This window comes from Haliaeetus albicilla, chromosome 2, assembly GCF_947461875.1.
Source record: "Haliaeetus albicilla chromosome 2, bHalAlb1.1, whole genome shotgun sequence".
NCBI classification, from domain to species: Eukaryota; Metazoa; Chordata; class Aves; order Accipitriformes; family Accipitridae; genus Haliaeetus; species Haliaeetus albicilla.
The window spans coordinates 7,457,498-7,474,879 of record NC_091484.1 but is presented as its reverse complement, the minus strand read 5'-3'; the positions used below and the strand labels follow the sequence as shown (position 1 = coordinate 7,474,879).

The window sequence follows — 17,382 nt, the reverse complement described above, 5'->3', positions numbered from 1 at the left end:
ATTTACTGGAATTAGGAAGCTTTGGGGTTCTAGAAATGAGTAAGAAGGCTGGTGTATTTTGGACACATTCAGAAGAAAAGAGTGTGCTGGTCAGAAATAAATAGAAAACCTCAAAGTAAATTAAGGCACAGCTGCAGGTATGGCAGATACAAAATGATCACTGACTGTAAGGGAAGCTCTGTAAATAGAGGCTTCTGCTTGGACAGTATTTTTGTAGTAGGTGCTACAACTTCTGAGTAAAAGTTCACATTCTGTGAATTAGTGTGTAGGAGACTTTCCACTCTTCCCAAGTTATCATTTACTCTTTGACCTATTGTATGTCTGAGTAGGGTGGCAATGTCAAAAATTGTCTTCATCAAATCTTACAGTACTGAACTTCTAATGAATAAACCTCTGGAAGAGTACCTCTCTTAAAACGTGTTTTTAGTTAACTGTTACAAGAGACAATCTTTAATAGACGAGCTTGTGTGGCTGGTAGATGAATGGCGATATGGTCCTTGGTTGAATAGGATGTCTGTTCAATCCTCTTTCTAAATACTACCCTGTTTAAAGAGGGACAGTCAGGTTGTGGTCATAGATGTTCCATAATCTGGTGGGAATTGCTTTGGAAAAGTATTCATGTCTTTATGCATTTCCTAGTAGTGGTCATATTTAGGAGGACTGCAGGAGTTAACTTACTGTTGATAATTTGGGAAAGAGGTTTCAGGTTTCTCATAAGACATTAAACTGTAACATTGATGTAAATATTTAGATATGAAAACGTGTTTGTTGTTTATTTGTATTATATTAAGACTGGAGTAGTCATGGATGGAACTACATTTCAGATGCTGTACAAAAAAAAATCACTGTCAAAAGTAGTTTACAGCAAGAAATACAGTACAACCATATTCTTATGTAGCTGAAACTTAAGAAGAACAATAAACTTTGGAATTCAGGAAATCATCTTAAACCAAGATCTCATTATTACTAAAAAAACTCTTGTATTTTATTCTCTAAGAAAGATAAGAAGCTATCCTACTATATTAAAATTACTTGAAATTTAAAAGGTCTTCATTATTGGAAAAAGTGATTTCACTATTTCTTTTGCTAGTCTGTTTCAAAGATCATATTTATACCTAAGCTAATATGTCTTTTACAGCTCATAATACCTTTATTGTTCTAATGATTTTAATTCTTTGGGTTCTTGGTTTTGGTTTTTTGTAAAGCTGTTTTGTGTGTGTGTGTGTGTATTTATGTACATACACATGGGATATGTAGGGTACATAATTTTGAGTATCAGATTTTGAAGACTTTTTGATCATACCTGCACACCCTTTAAATAATTATTGATGCAAGCATGTTAAGCCATTTAGATATAAGCAGTTTTGAACACGCTTTTATAATTGGACCCTGAAAGGGCTTTTAGACAAAAATCAAGCCGCTTGTCCAGCATCTCCTTTGGTTAATGTCCCACACTAATTACAAATTGAATCTTGCATTCAGATCTGCCAGCTGCTGTTCCAGTGCTTTTGTCTGTTTCAAAGTAATTTTCAAGTTCAGTCTCATTTAGGAATGTCTTATGCTGCAAAAACTGCTAGGTGCTGCAAAAACATCAAGGAACTACAAGAAGTACCTTCATATGTATTTAAAGTCCCAATATAAACAAGGTACAGCAAGGGGAGACCCTGTGATAATCATAAAACAAAATTTGCCCCAGAACACCTTTATCTGAAGGAACGATCCTACTGAAATTGCAAAACTGAAATTTCCTTCTGCTTTTTATCTCAGTATTTCAAAACGTTGAGACAGAAATCTTCCCTTTTTTGCATGAAGGGTTACTGAGCTTTTTAAAAAATCAGAATTAAAGCTTTGTATCCAACAGTATCAACAATTAAAAAATGTTTGATTCACATGTATGATGCAACAACAAACCATACCTACTGGAGTTAGTGACACCTGGGAATGTGGAGTTGGTTCTATGCCTGTAACTTGCTGTACTTAAGGTATGTTTAGAAGGGTTTGGTCTCCTGTAATATAATCTGGCTGTTGTCATGGCAAAAAATTATCTGTTTCAGTGAATGGAAAGAGGACACTGTTTATTTCCCCATTTCTTGTAAATACTTTTCATTTTAGAACAGTTCCACCTGTGTTTTCCAGATGGGAACCTGGATTTGCTTGCTTTTTTCAAAATGCAATATTTATTGAAATTAGAGTCCTTTGACATAAACTTTTACTTGGAGGAAATTTCCACTTATTTTTGTATGTTTAACAGAATATGTTTTAAAAAATTATTGCAGAAATTACTTTTTAAATCACTGGCCTGTAGGAGGGTGCTGGTCTTTCATGCTGTATTCGGAAAACACCCCACTAGAAATGAATGTGTAGGGCTGCTTCAGAATTAAGACAGCTGCCAGTCACTCCTGCCGCAGTATGAAGACTGATTATCTGTCTTGATTTTCTAGACTTCTCACTCGCAAGTGTCTGAGATCATACCATACCAAGCTGGTATTTCTAACACTAGCTCATTGAGTAGCAATGGAAAAATTTGGGCTACTCACCCATTTCTCGTGTGTGACTTATTCTGCCTGACTTACTTAATATGCATCTCTATAACCCTTGCTTCTCCTTCATAATGTCTCTGACCACTTGGGTTCAGATTCATTTTTTAAACTGTGTTCATCACTTGAGCAGACTGACTGTAGTCAAAGTACTGTCCGTATGTCCTTTCATTTGTTTAATTCCTTCTGCAAATACATACGTAACCTTTCTAAACCTTTGTTTAGAAAACAGAAGAGTAATAACAGAGGCGGGATTATAAACTAATCTTGCAGATTAACAGAAAGCTTCTTCTGGATTTAACAAAATAACAACAAAAAAAGGAAATTAAGGAAATTGAGATCTTAGAAAAGAAAACATAGTCAATGTGCTAGCTTCACCAAATGATTGAAAATGTGCGCAGTGAAACATCTGCATCTTCAACCAGAAAACAAATGTGGAATTACATGAAGCACATTACATGCATTATCCAGATTAATTTATAAATGTACTTTGAAACTTGGTAGCGTTCAGTAAATCAGATGAAGGTCAATGAGATGGGAAGGCTGGGTTAATGAATAATGCCACTTTTATGATACCTTTTTATCCCCATAGTCATTTAAAAAATAATAATAATAAAACAAACAAACAAAAAAAATCCCAACCCAAACAAAAGAGGTTTTCCTGTCTAGCTGTTTGGGAGAAAATTTTCCTGGTGCTGTCTGTTCTACACGTAGAGGAGTAACAACTTTGGTGTTGTTCCTAGTCAGTGTAAAGGAACTGCTCCTATCAGTTGTTGTTTCTTGTATTACTAAGTTGAAAGACAAATTCTAAAGCAGAATAGCATAATGCTTGAATCTTAATCAAATGCATTTGTAACTTAAAAAATCAGTTTTGTTTCTTAGCTATGGGGTTCAGAAAATTGAGTAGATTCTAGTTAGGACTACTTTTTTAATCTAGTCACTGTACATTTTATGCTAGTAAAACAAGGAACCCATGAACAGAAAATATACAATGGGACCTTTTCTTTAAAGAGAAAGAATTAGTTAAGAGTGTTGTTTATAAGGGACTGATAGTGATATAAATATGCAATTTCCATAGCCCTATTGCATGGAATAGGGCTTTGAAGAAGAACAAAGTATTTTCATATTTCGGAAATTCTTTTAGAATTTGCTGCACAGATTGATATGCAAGCTGCTTTTAAATGTGGTTACCAAAAGTTCGCAATTCACTAGTACGATGAGTATTTTCCTTTTCGTGAAGAGGGACGCTGTCAATCAGTATTATTTTGCTCAGTGGTAAAAACAACTGAGATTTTTCCCTTCAATGTTTTAGGTGACAAGACGTATTAAACAGTATTAAAAGAGAAAGAACTATTGGAAAAGACACAGCACCAAGGGAAAGGATTGGAAACCTTACACACAGTGTTAATTCTAAAAAAGGTTCAACAGCATAAAGATCTTGGAAAAAAATACTAGTTTTGTGCCTTTTTTTTTTTTTCTTGAAGTGTGGTGTTCCCTTTCAAGAGGAAGATGTAATTATCCTTAATGGTAATAAAGAAGATGTGGAAGTATTGAAGAAAAGAATGGAGGATAGAAGACTTAAAAGTAAATTAGAAAAGGTAATCTTTTTATACATTGTTTAAAACAAAATTAAAAGAACTCTTGTCTGTAATGCAATCTGCTCTTAGATCGCATGGCTTTGCTAATCTTTATGCAGACTGGAGCATTTATTCAGTAAGCTGTGTTGTACTTCAGTGCTACTTTTAATGAGATTGTGTGCATATTTGCTAATGGCATAATTAAGCTGTATGTACTGAAACTTTTTTTGACTAGCAAGCGGTGCATAGTGCTCTGAAAATCACCAAATTTGAATGCTATGGGTAAAATGGACAGTGTGACAGCTGTATTTTAGGGGTTTTTTGAATCAAAGAGCTTGTGTTAGTCAATTCTAGTATTGAGCAAAGTCTTCCCTGTATTTCATATGGTAGTTCCTGTTTTATTGTGATGGCAGGTTATTAGTTTTTTGATCTCCAAGTATCCTCTACTGGCCACTGTCAGAAACACAGTATTGGGATATGTAGATTCCTGGTCTGATTCTGAAAGACCACTGTTTGGAAATGTTGTCATTTCCTGAGTGATTACTGGCGATGCTAATTTCCACCGTACTATTGAGGTCTTTTCATTTCTCTTTTTTTGTTGTTTTGTTTTATGCAAAGTGCCATGGAAATAAAGTTATTGCAGCTCACTATATACTCTACTGTATACTACTACTCTGTGAAGTAGTACTTGTTCTGTGGTACTGTACTGTCAATGACAGTTCTGCACATGGGATATTTTTCAGCGTTGCTATTTTTTTCTGAACTGGCATTGCTGTTCTGGAGGATGACAAAGTAAGCAAAAACTTTAGTGGTGACTCAATCCAGAGTGCAGACAGATTTAGTTGAATCTCAAGAGCATGAATCATCATTGTCTGACACTTCCAGCAACTGAGACTTTAGGTGGAGGTTGATCATCTCGCCCCTATTACTGCGCTTGATTTTGTCTGCCTGTAGGATTAGATGGCATACAAATGATTTCCTAGATTGTTTTGAAACGAATACTTGTTTACTTACCAGCGAGCATATGATTCCTTCTCATCATCGGGTCTTTATTCATCTGTGCCAAGACAGCATCATTGGGCCTGGGCAATACAACAAAAAGATGGTTACCTATAGAAATCCTGCTGTTCTGTTTCCTCTCTGTTCATAGCCTCTGCACTTTGTGTCCTAGAGCTTCTGGCGTAAGAGAAATACTGTAAATCTTATGCTGTCTCTTCAGATGTTTTGGGGTTGTTTTTTTCTTTCTTTTTTTTTTTTTTCAGTATTCTCTAATTAAATGTTTGAAAGAATTTTAAAGATAATTTTATGATAGAATATTGCCGATCTCAGCAGATGAGTAATCAGCCCCCAAAACAGTGGTTGTTTGCACTTGATTTTCATTAGGAAGGTGGCCCTAACAAAGCACCTATAGCTTTGGTTCAGATAATTTGGAATACTCTGAAAGCTTGTGCTGTCCCCAGCTTCTGTGCAATAAAGAAGTGCCACCTAATTGACCTATTACGCCATCTGGACACTCACAAATCTATGGGACCTGACGGGATCCATCCAAGAGTACTGAGGGAACTGGCAGAGGTCCTTGCCAAGCCACTCTCTGTCATCTATCAGCGATCCTGGTCAACAGGGGAGGTCCCAGAGGACTGGAGGCTTGCCAGCGTGACTCCCATTTACAGGAAGGGTCGGAGGGAGGATCTGGGGAACTACAGGCCTGTCAGCCTGACCTCGGTACTGGGGAAGATTATGGAACGGTTTGTCTTGAGAGCACTCACATGGCAAATCCAGGATAGGAAGGGGATCAGGCCCAGTCAGCATGGGTTTACGAAAGGCAGGTCCTGCTGGACCAGCCTGATCTCCTTCTGTGACCAGGTGACCCGCCTAGTGGATGAGGGAAAGGCTGTGGATGTTGTCTACCTCGACTTCAGCAAGGCCTTTGACACTGTCTCTCATGGCATACTCCTTGAGAAGCTGGTGTCTCGTGGCCTGGATAAGTGCACCCTTCACTGGGTGAAAAACGGGCTGGCTGGCCGGGCCCAGAGGGTTGTGGTGAATGGGGTGAAATCCAGTTGGCGGCGGGTCACAAGTGGTGTTCCTCAGGGCTCGGTGTTGGGCCCTGTTCTGTTTAATATCTTTATGGATGATTTGGACGAGGGGATCAAGGGCACCCTCAGCAAGTTTGCAGACGACACCAAGTTGGGAGGCAGGGTCGATCTGCTTGAGGGTAGGGAGGCTCTACGGAGGGATCTGGACAGGCTGGATCAATGGGCTGAGGCCAATCCTATGAAGTTCAACAAGGCCAAGTGCCAGGTCCTGCACTTGGGTCACAACAACCCCATGCAACGCTACAGGCTTGGGGAAGAGTGGCTGGAAAGCTGCCCGGCAGAGAAAGGCCTGGGGGTGCTGGTTGGCAGCGGCTGAATATGAGCCAGCAGCGTGCCCAGGTGGCCAAGAAGGCCAACGGCATCCTGGCCTGCATCAGAAATAGTGTGGCCAGCAGGAGCAGGGAGGTGATCATCCCCCTGTACTGGGCACTGGTGAGGCCGCACCTTGAGTCCTGTGTTCAGTTTTGGGCCCCTCACTACAGGAAAGACGTGGAGGTGCTGGAGCGTGTTCAGAGGAGGGCAACCAAGCTGGTGAGGGGCCTGGAGCACAAGTCTTATGAGGAGCGGCTGAGGGAACTGGGGCTGTTGAGTCTGGAGAAAAGGAGGCTGAGGGGAGACCTTATCGCTCCCTACAACTACCTGAAGGGGGGTTGTAGTGAGGTGGGTGCTGGTCTCTTCTGTCAGGTGGCTGGAGATAGGACGAGAGGAAATGGCCTCAAGTTGAGGCAAGGGAGATTTAGGTTAGATATTAGGAAAATTTTTTTTACTGAGAGGGTTGTCAGACATTGGAATAGGCTGCCCAGGGAAGTGGTTGAGTCACTATCCCTGGAGGTATTCAAGAAGCAAGTAGACAGGGTACTTCAGGACATGGTTTAGTGGGCATGGATGATGGCTGGACTCGACGGTCTTGAAGGTCTTTTCCAACCTAAATGATTCTGTGATTCTATGAATTGTGCTGAGCACTTCTGTTTCTTGCGGTGTCGGCAGTCCCTTGTGGTGGCAGACAAAAGGAAGTCATGCCTTGATCTTAGGGCTCTGTATGCCTTAGGTGAATATGCAAATATTTTTTGTTAGTTTAATGGAGACTTACATTACAGGCAGGTACGATATTTGCAAATCTCTCAGCAGACCTCTTGCATTTCATCCTTAAGTTCTGATTTTTATTTTTTTTTCAATACTGCCTTGCCTTGCTGCACCAGCTGATCTTTCTGCAGCTAGAACCAGTCTCCTCTGCTGTCACTGGCACTATTCATTCTAATCTGAGATCTGTGAGCTCCAGTCCCAGCACCAGAAGACAATTTCTGGTTTGGGATCTGTTGGCACTGTTGTTCCAACCTCTTCATCAGTTCCCCCTTTCAACTAGCGGAGCAGTCTAAGTGGACCTACTGTATTTGGAGCAGGAAGCACAAACTCCTTTATACCAATGAGACAAAGCATGAGGAAGATGCAGCTAGCACTGGTATAAAAACTTATTCAAGCTCAACTATGCCATATATGCCCATGATTAAATATGTATAATATATATGCATTATGTATAATATATATGCATACATATATTTACAAACATCTCATAATTCAGATACCGGGAGGTAACTTTTCTTTGTAAATCCACCCATAATAACATAAGGTGGAAGCACCCTGAAAAGAGGTCTTTCATGTACAATGAAGGGCACCAGGAGAGCCAAGTTTGCTTTTAGACTAGTAACCCTTTGCCGCCACCTTCTGGCTAAGCTTTGCAGCAACATGTGGTACGACATTTTTTTTCCTGAAGCATGAATCATATACTAGACAGCATGGGTTCTCCTAATTTTTATAACACTTTTTTTTTTTTTTTTTTTAGTTTGTGTATCTTTCTTGAAATACCTACACCATTCTGAATGTATACAGAGTCATCTTTTCTGATAATAACACCAATGACTGTTTAAATACATATTTTCTTTTTCAGTTTGGCATTTATATAATCAGAGCCAGTAATGGGATTCTTGTTGCTGTTGTTTGGGGGTTTTGTTTTGTTTTGTTTTTTTTAATCTAGACAAACATAAATTAACTTGGAAAATCTGGTCCACAGATGTTTTTAAGAATTTTGGATTAACTATTTGCATCTTTTCTTCCCAAGCAATCCTGCAACAAAAGGCCCAGTTATTGAAAGGTACCCAGGAGGGATTTTTTTCTTAACTAAATAAAATAAAGTGGATATGAGATGCAAGATCATTCTGAATTTTTTATTGAAAAACATCTTTATTGATTAGAGTTAACTGTGTCCTGTTTAATGTCGTGCAATTTACTGTCCTGCTGTGTGGGTTCAGTGTATCAGATTACCTTAATGATGATAACACACACTCCCCCTGCAAAGTATACAAACTAAAATACCGTATCCAGATAGCTTGGTTTTGGCCTGCACGATTTTCCTTAAGGTACCTTTAAGGTTGCCAAGGTTATTATTTTTCCATGTAGAAATAATACCAAAAGTGTGGAGCAATATTATGAAAGGAGGAGTTCCACTGTATAAGACATAAAAATGTACTAAATGGAATTGTGTGTCTATCAAATACAAGTTGGGAATTGTTTATCCTTTCAGTACGTTACCAGATTTCTGCTTGTGTTGTTTCAGAAATCAAAGAAATGTAAGCCAGCAGAATCAGCTTCTCAGCAAGATACCACTGAAGGTAATGTCACAGTTACAAATTGTGTGCAGCCTTCTGAGTCATGAAACAGATTCATTATTTCATTTTGTTTCTTACATAGAGTCTCCAGGTCCATCAAAGGCTAAGAATGGAAAGGATTGTATCAGTTCTAGCTCTGGGGAAAAGAGGCAGATTATCTTCACCAAAAGTTCAGGTTGGTGTTTATTCTTTAACCTAAATGTGAAAAATGTGAACAAATAGTTCTGCTTTGGAAAATATTGTAGGAGAGATCCTTCTCTGGCTGTTTTGAACTATAGTTTTCAGAAGTTACCCTCTCACTTCCTTTTTTTATCTTTCTCAGTAATAAAAGGTCAACTCCTGTCTTCAGGGGAGCTTACTTTTTCAAAGAATCCCCTCTTTCAAAAGTCTGTCCTAAAAGGCTGTCTTTCCAAGCTGGAGTAGGAAGCTGCCTCATGAACATGCACAAATCTCCTTGTTCAACAGAAATTGTAGTCAGTTTAACTTTTTAATAAAACAGAGCTTTGCTTTACAATCTGCAAAATCTACAAAACTGACATAGAGAAACGGTGAGGGCTCCGGTTTGTCCATTTTCTCCTTATTCTACCCAGTTTGCCTTTGTCCCATCTGCTATCCATCATCCTGTACTCTGAGAGTAGGGACTGACTTATTGTTATACTTCCACAAAATACCTAAAACAACAGGGTCTGTGTTCACGCTTGTGACTGGCAAGTGCTGTAGTGATGCAGGTAACTAATAGAAATAATAAAACACTTTTCACCATGTTACATTTTTTTTTTCACTGTGAAACAAGCCAGATATACTTGTTTATGTCATTCCAATATTGCTTTAAGTTGGTGGGAACCAATTTGAATGAATGAGATTAGGGATTCTTATTCACACAGTGATATAGTCAAGGGTTTGGTATATCTGTTTTATTGAGTAGGAGGTAGTGTGAAGAGAATTAGTAGTTGTTTTCCTGAAGTACAAGTGGTCAAGAAATCTGTTATGGCAGTTTATTTCAATGAAGTGTATAAAAATATCCCAAGCTGATGACTTGACTTCTAGTCCTCCGTTTTAGTTGCTAATTTGCTGTGTGTCACTGGGAGCAGTGGAATATAACTTCAGGATGTACTGATGTAGGTACATGTAGCTACAGAAGTCGTGCAGCTATGAGTAAACTTGGCAATCCTCTAGTCCAATGGATGGTGCCCTCTCTTTATGTAATATACATTATGTTATTTAATGTCTCCAATTCATACTCATGTTTTCATACGGAACTATAAGAATGGGTACGCTTTAAAAGTCAGTCGGAGGTTTCTCTGTGAAGTGTTCAATCGTGTACATTACAGCCACAGAAAAAGTCAATATAATTTATTTGAAGAATCTGAGAATAGTTAAATGATGAACTGTAGACAGACTATGTGAGAAGCTGGGAGAATTTCCGTCAGAAGTGCCTTACCTGCCCCCTACTGTCTGTTTTCTTAAAGGATAGACTTTTAAAAATACTTCATTCCAGACAATTATAATTGCTCTCGGACGTTTAGGAACCTAGTAATTCTAATAATGTTTGATGTATTTTTCTTTTTCAAGAGTGTAAAAGAAAAATACGCTTTTTGAAATGTCAGGTCATGGGTTTGTGTTTCTGGCAGCAGTTATATTGACCAGCAAGAGACTGAGAGGGAAAATAAAAGGAAAATCCATGGACTGAGGAATGCCAGTAGCATAGGAGTTAATTTGTGAACATGGCACCCTAAGGTTTCTGGACTTGCAGCATACATATTCGTTCTTTCAAATCCAGTGTTTGGTAATTCTTTCCAGACAACTATTGGTGGCATTAAAAGCAGCATTCTCCAAATATAAAAAGGGTCTGATCTATGATGGTTTAGGATTGCACATGTAATTCCTATGACTACGTGCAGAAATCAGTTAAATGCATTTTCAGACAGGCTCCCTACTAGCTATTTACATGCCGTTGTGCCCAAGTTAAACTAAATTTGTAGAGTTTCTGCGGACATCTATGTATTCATTTCTTTGCACAAGAGACTTGGCACATGCTTTTTAAAATACTGTCCTTCAACTTTGGAGAAGATTAAATAGTTGTTAGAAAGGAGGGGTGCGGGTTTGTAGCAGTAGGTATAATACACTGAGAGAGTATCAGAAACAGAGCGATGGGCATTTTCCTGTCCCAGATGTAAAATGAAGCAGACCATTGTTATTGGTCATAAATGACTTTGCAAAGAATAAAGGGAGGAGATAGATTCCCTACGGACAATATGTCACAAGTTTAGCTTTTGTCATTTGATAGCTAATTTCTAAACAATACTTCAGGGTGGTGGAATACTTTCATGTTTCTTTCTTAAGACTAGAGTTCAGAGCCATTTTTCACTTAGAGGAATAAATGTTGTCAATACTAAATTACAGTGCAAGGGATTTACACAAGTAGGAAAGAATTCCTCTCTCTCCAAGATTTCTAAATGCATTTTGAGCATAAATTCTAAAAGCTAGGAACATGTTTGCTGTTAGGAACATGTTTACTGTCGAGTACAATCATGGGATTTATTTGCAATAGCCCTGAAGAAGTGTATATACTTCATCTGTGTACACATTTTTTAAATACTTTTTTCCATCTTTATCTAAATACTTAATAATTGTAAGCTGTTGTACATGCTTCATTCTATTCCTTTTTCTCTATCAGATAATGGAAATTCATCTGTACCAGGAAAAGTCAATAAGGCTTCTTCTACTACGAAGAGATCCATTGCAGACAGCGAGGAGAAATCTGAGGCGTACAAATCTATTTTTACATCACACAGCTCAGCAAAACGTTCAAAGGAAGAGTGTTCCAATTGGATTACTCACACAGCGTACTATTTCTGAAACAATGATGAGCCTGATTGTAACATTCATTACTTCTTTCCTTCCCTAAGGCTTTTTCTGTACAACTCTGATACAGAACTTTTGTTGTAATCTGATGTTATCTGGAATTGTTCAGTTCATAAGTTGTTTATAAACTTGTGAATAGCTAATGAACTTGTGTTAGTTGCAGTTTCTGTTAAATAAGAAATAGATCACCAGAACCCATGTTGTATCAGCTGATATCATTCTAAAATGATGGATTATTTGCACAAAGATTTTTCTTTTCTTCTCCCAGTTGGATGCTGTCATTCTTAGTCACACTAGCTAGCATCCTCAGTAGTAGGAGTGAGGGTAGAAGGATCTGCCTACTGTCCTCTTCTATTGCTATTTGCCACAACTGTAATTATAGTTTTCAACGTATTAGTACAGAAATTCAAACCTTTTGAAACTTTCTGACAGTAAAAAGAGCAATAATGCTTTTCTTTTGTACTAGCTAACCGGGCGCTCAGTAAAACTAGTATATGTTTCTTAAAGGTTCTGTAGGTATTTTCAAGTAATTTACCTTTAGATGGAATATATGAAAGCATAATAATTAAAATGTTTGTGCAACATTCTTGTACATATTGTTGTAGCCTATTTTTAATAGCAGAGTATTCAATTCTAAACCATTATCTATAAAAATGAGCCTGTAATAGTAAGGCTGTTTTCTTCCCAAAAAGGTTTTGGGAATTTTCTTTGTGGGTGTGTGTTTTAAAGTTAGAAGTATCGGGTCAAAGCTTGCTTTCTTTTGTCAGAGGATCAGAATACAGTGGAACAAAAGTATGAGTTTCCTTACTTTTCTGCTGAAACAGTAAGGTTCTGTGTACATCTCTGAAGGAGCAATTTTCCATTTTGAATTCAGCAGCTTACATGAAAATATGAGCATTTGCACAGGGTGAGAGAAAAACAGGTGGTGACAGAATAGGAGCAGGCAGATCTTAACTGGCTTTTTAGGGAGAAAGGATTGACCACCAGTGTCATGCAAGTCAAACCCATTGGTGGCTGATGGAGGGAACGCTGCAAGGCTGGAGTTAGCTTCTGAGAACATTTCTCTTTCATTTTGTGGGCAACTGAAATGTGCTGCTTTTACAACATTTGTAGTACACATTGTTTTATTTTCTGACATAAAATTCTTAACAGCAAACAACTCTTCGACTTAATTGCTTGTTACAGAAAGATGCTAAGCACAGTATGTCACTCAGTCTTGCTTTTATATTTATGCTTTTTATCCCTGTGACGTTGGTTTAAATAAAACTTGCTCTTGTCATATGACCATAACACTTCATGTTCAGTTGAACAGATATACAAATGCTTATTTTGTTGGTGTTAGAACAGAGTAACTTTTTATGGGATTTCCTTTGGCCCCTTCATTCTTAGCTTTTTTTTCCAAATGCAGGAATCCTTTTAAAATGTTAATGTTCCATAGCAATGATTTGGTGGCTGAATATTTGAATCCAATAACATCTACATGAAATGACCAGAGGGAGTGATGGAAGCTTTTCACCTTCTTCTCTTCCTCTTTTAAAATTAAAATAAGCTTTTATAATCTTGGCACAAACTAACCAGAATAGAGATGCAGAAAGTAGGAGGCTTTTAAAACCACTGCATGCTGTTACATTGTTACCTTTGTGTGTGAAAATGATTAATTATCCTCATAACTTATTTTAAAAGTGTCCCCATTTATAATTGGCAATAGTTAATTGGAGATTCAGATGTTGTGTTTATATTTGCGTAGGTGGTCTCCATGATTCAAGCATGTTAATGCAATTGCTAGAATTTTATTATTATTTTGATAGGTATAATTAAAAATTGGCTTGTTGTAGAATTTATATAGTGGTAAGCATTTTTGTTTTCCAAACATGTGAATGCATATATACATCACATCAGACAGTTTGAGGTTTACTTGAGCTTCCAGGAAGCATTCAGCCACGTTTTATGTGCATGTGTGCATGTCTAGTATTCAGCTTAGTTCTCCCCATTCGGTATTCTTTTCCTCTTCGTTATTATCCTCTATTATTTCTTAGTTACAGATAATGAAATTACTGCACTGAAAGATATACTATAGTAGGCCCTTTATTTGCAGTCTAATTCTGTTTTAACAATACATGTTAAAAGTCTTATTAATGTTTTATAGGAGTGCATTTTTCTTCTATTTAAATCAGTTATAATTCCTAAGGGGAATTAACATAATGCTTTTGATTTAACTCTTACTTTGCTAAAGAATATGAGAAAACATAATATGCAGTTTTGATTCCCTTTTCTTGATAATGTTAGGCAAAGTCCAGCCTGCTGACTTGCTAACAGGCTTTCCTGCTCATTGGGGTGTAATAGTGACTTTTTTTTTTCCTTTCAATCTGACCTGTTCCTCTATTAAAACAAGTTCATGACTACCGTGATTTGGTATAATGTACAGATGCTTCATATACACTTGGGTTTATTATCTGGAATTGGTAGTTCATGCTGTGCCACTTTGTTAGGATTTTGTTTGGTAATTTACCATCCTGACTTTGTGGATGGAGTTCTTAACATGCCTATGGTTTATAGAAGTGTTGCCAGTGACTGATGAGGTCTTTTCCTTCCCGTTACAAAAAACAGCTGTGAAGGGATGTGATATATTGTTGGCATGTGATGCAATTCATCGCCACAATTGACTTTTGTTAATGTAAAATAGAGGAGCAAAAAACTGACACTTCTGTTGTTGGCAGGCTGGGTTAGGCAGTTGAGACTGGAACGTTGACTTGGCAAGTTTTAATAGATTCAAGAGAATAGTTTGCTGGAGGATGTTTGCTTTGTTGTGGTTTGCTTTTTGTGGGGGAGGGCAATTTAATTTTCTTTTAATGTAGGTGAATTTGAATGTTGGTGAAAGTTGAAGACTGCAGAAGTCTTAGAATCTGAAACCTATATTTTTTGAGATGCCACATAAGTCTCCCACAGCGTTGCACCCATGTGTCTCTCTTCTGAGGAGTTCACCGAACAGTTAGTTTTGTTTCCATGATGTTCAAGCCGTGGCCTCTCTTCTGAAGAGCTTAAAAAGGACTCAGTTAGTGTCAGTTGTATAATAGGGGGACATGTTTTGTGGTGTGGAACCTGCCCACTGGGAACTGGACTGAAATTCACCAACTTCCTTCCCATAGCCCAATAATCAAATGCTGGTCATGAAACCCAGTCTAGATACGCACTAGAGAAAAGGGACTGTAAAGCTATATATGCTGGTTTACAGTCCTGTGAACTGTCTTTCTGCACACTTGCAGAACATTCAGTCCTTCCGATACTGGTACCTCTAAAACTGAAAACCTGAGGGTGTTCACACATTCGGACTCAGCGGAGATCAGCCTGGTATCAGCGTTCAATACTGCAGCTTTATTCCCTAGTCACACCAAATTGGATGTGATATTTCATGTTGTTTCACGGGATATCCAAAAACTACCTTTTCCCCTTGTCCCCAGTGATCCGTAACAGTACCTGTAGCCTCAGACGCAGTGCAGCAGCTACGACGCCCTACTGCAGCCCGTAAACCACCTTGTGCTCGCCTGTGCCATGCGCTGATTTGCGAAGAGGACCGGAGGTGCTGACGCTGTGGCTTTTTGTCTTCGCGGAGAACAGTGAACTTGGCATACCTTGAGCCTTGCATGCCAAACATCCTGGAGCTGGCAAAGGTGGGTTTGGGGTAGATTGCTCTTTCCTGGCTCCTGCACACTGCAGTAAAAGGTGACTTCCCTCCTTTACTCCCTAACCCCTAGTACCTCCATTCTTTGCGCATCTCCTGACCTCACCACGTTACCGGTACCGTTGGCTCCTTCCTATGCGTTTTTACTAGCAGCTAGGCGGGAGGTGTGTGCTAATCAGCCTGCTGACAGGTAGTGGCAGTTCTGCAGCCTGTCCCTTTGTAAGGGCATTGCTGTTGGAAGTCTTATCTCTCCAGGCATTTTTTTTCCCCCAAGACCTCTAAAAATGGCATGCCTTCAAGGGTTTTATATCTCTGTGAATCTTAGTTGAAATTAATGTTTTATAACGTTGCTGGTACAAGTGAGGGTGTAGCAGCCCTGAATCTCCAGAAAATTAGACTAAAAGCCTTCAGACAAAAAGCAGTACCCCCAACAGCCATTGGGAAGGCAGAGTTGAAGAGGAGGAAGGCGTAGTATCTGTTCTGGAAAGACTGGTATTTAGTGACGTCCTGCTGATAAAAGTGTAGTTAGTGAATAGTAAGCTTCAAGGGACAGAGTTCATTCTATAAGGATATGTTAAATTTTATTTCCCTCGACTGTTTTTTTAGAAGTAATCATAGAACTGTCTTCTCTCTAATGGGAATAAAGTTTGAGAGGCGTGCAGTGGGAATATGCATGTGGTTTGCAAAGACGGTTGGGAGATTTTAGTGGAATCTTGGAACCTCTCTGCTTCAGTCTTCAATGTCCATGCCATGAGATCATCACATGCCTGTCAAATTGACTAAAAAAAGCTTAAAGTTCCCTTTAAAACATGATGCTTGTTAGAGTAAAATATTTCTTATTAATGTCCTATTCTTAGCTAAACTGAACGAACACAATTGTCTTTAAGTGTCCTGTCTTGCTTGCTTTTGCAGCCTAGACGCCAGTTGCAGTTGGCATATTTTGCTCTAGATTCAGAACTGCGGTGACCCTGCCAAATAGTTTCTTAGTTGCATTTAAAAATAAAAGGGCTGTTTATACGTTACAATCCACAGAGGGTCTGAAATCAGTATGTCCTAAGATGAATACAAATCATAGACAAAAAGTGTTTTGTTGGAAGGCTTCACAAATATGGAACTGATTACTGCTAGACAGCGCAGATTTCCTTCTGTAAGACGGAACCGACATAATTCCTTCCTGACAGCTAGAAATTATAATTGAGTTGGGTTTTTTGTGTTTTAAACTTTATCAACCTTCAAAATGAGCAAGTGGGGCGGAATTCTAATCCATTGGCAATTGATGGGAATTCTGCCTATAAGCCAGGACTTTAATCTAAATATCCATCCAACTGCCCAGTTACTGTGGAGGTACAATTTCATAGCTGTGGTTTTGTCAAACATTTAACTTCATGTGGATTAAAATATCTCTTACAGGTCAGTGACAGAATTCAATTTGCAGATTGACCACAGATCTTTTTTGGGGAAGAACCGATTTCACTATGACATCGAGTAAAACAAAATTCTCTTTTTAAAATGTTGCCCTACCAGCTCTTTGTAACACATCCAGCAGAACTCAACCTTGGTGTAGTATTCGTGACATCTCTAAGAGGTTTTCTCAAAAGTTAAGAGTTTGTGGAAAAACAACCTCTTCTCCTTCTAGAAGCATTCATCTGTCAGACTGCACTGCTACTTCCCCCCCCCCCCCCCAGTTTTTCCCTTGTTCTTCTCATGTGCCTCCTCCTTTCTGCTGCCTACAGAAATCCGACAGTGCTTTGCTTGATGATGGTCGGGAGAGCAGGGAATAGGGAATGATGAGGGTGATCAATGCTCTGGTTTTGCAGCTGTTAGCTCTTTGGGGCTGATTTGCATTTGTTATGCAGCCAAGAGAGGCTGCCTCACCCAGCTAAACCTTCTCCATCTTCCAGGCCACGTCCTGAATTTGATGGCAGTTTGAGTCAGGACAGGCTCGTAGCTTGTCGCTGTACGAAT

At 38.7% G+C, this 17,382-nt stretch overlaps 1 protein-coding gene across 2 annotated transcripts in view; it reads left to right on the top strand.

Annotated features, from left to right (window-relative positions):
- Positions 1–13,028, top strand: part of RTF2 (replication termination factor 2) — a 30,655-nt gene extending 17,627 nt beyond the window's left edge. Inside the window, exons 6-9 of one of the 2 annotated variants that reach the window (XM_069804667.1) lie at positions 4,022–4,135; positions 8,822–8,876; positions 8,956–9,048; positions 11,551–13,028. In XM_069804667.1, the coding sequence (XP_069660768.1) occupies positions 4,022–4,135; positions 8,822–8,876; positions 8,956–9,048; positions 11,551–11,732 (444 nt within the window). In that variant the 3' untranslated portion in view covers positions 11,733–13,028. The remainder of the gene's footprint in view (positions 1–4,021; positions 4,136–8,821; positions 8,877–8,955; positions 9,049–11,550) is intronic. The other variant, XM_069804673.1, reaches the window with a different exon arrangement.
- Positions 13,029–17,382: the final 4,354 nt, after the last annotated feature.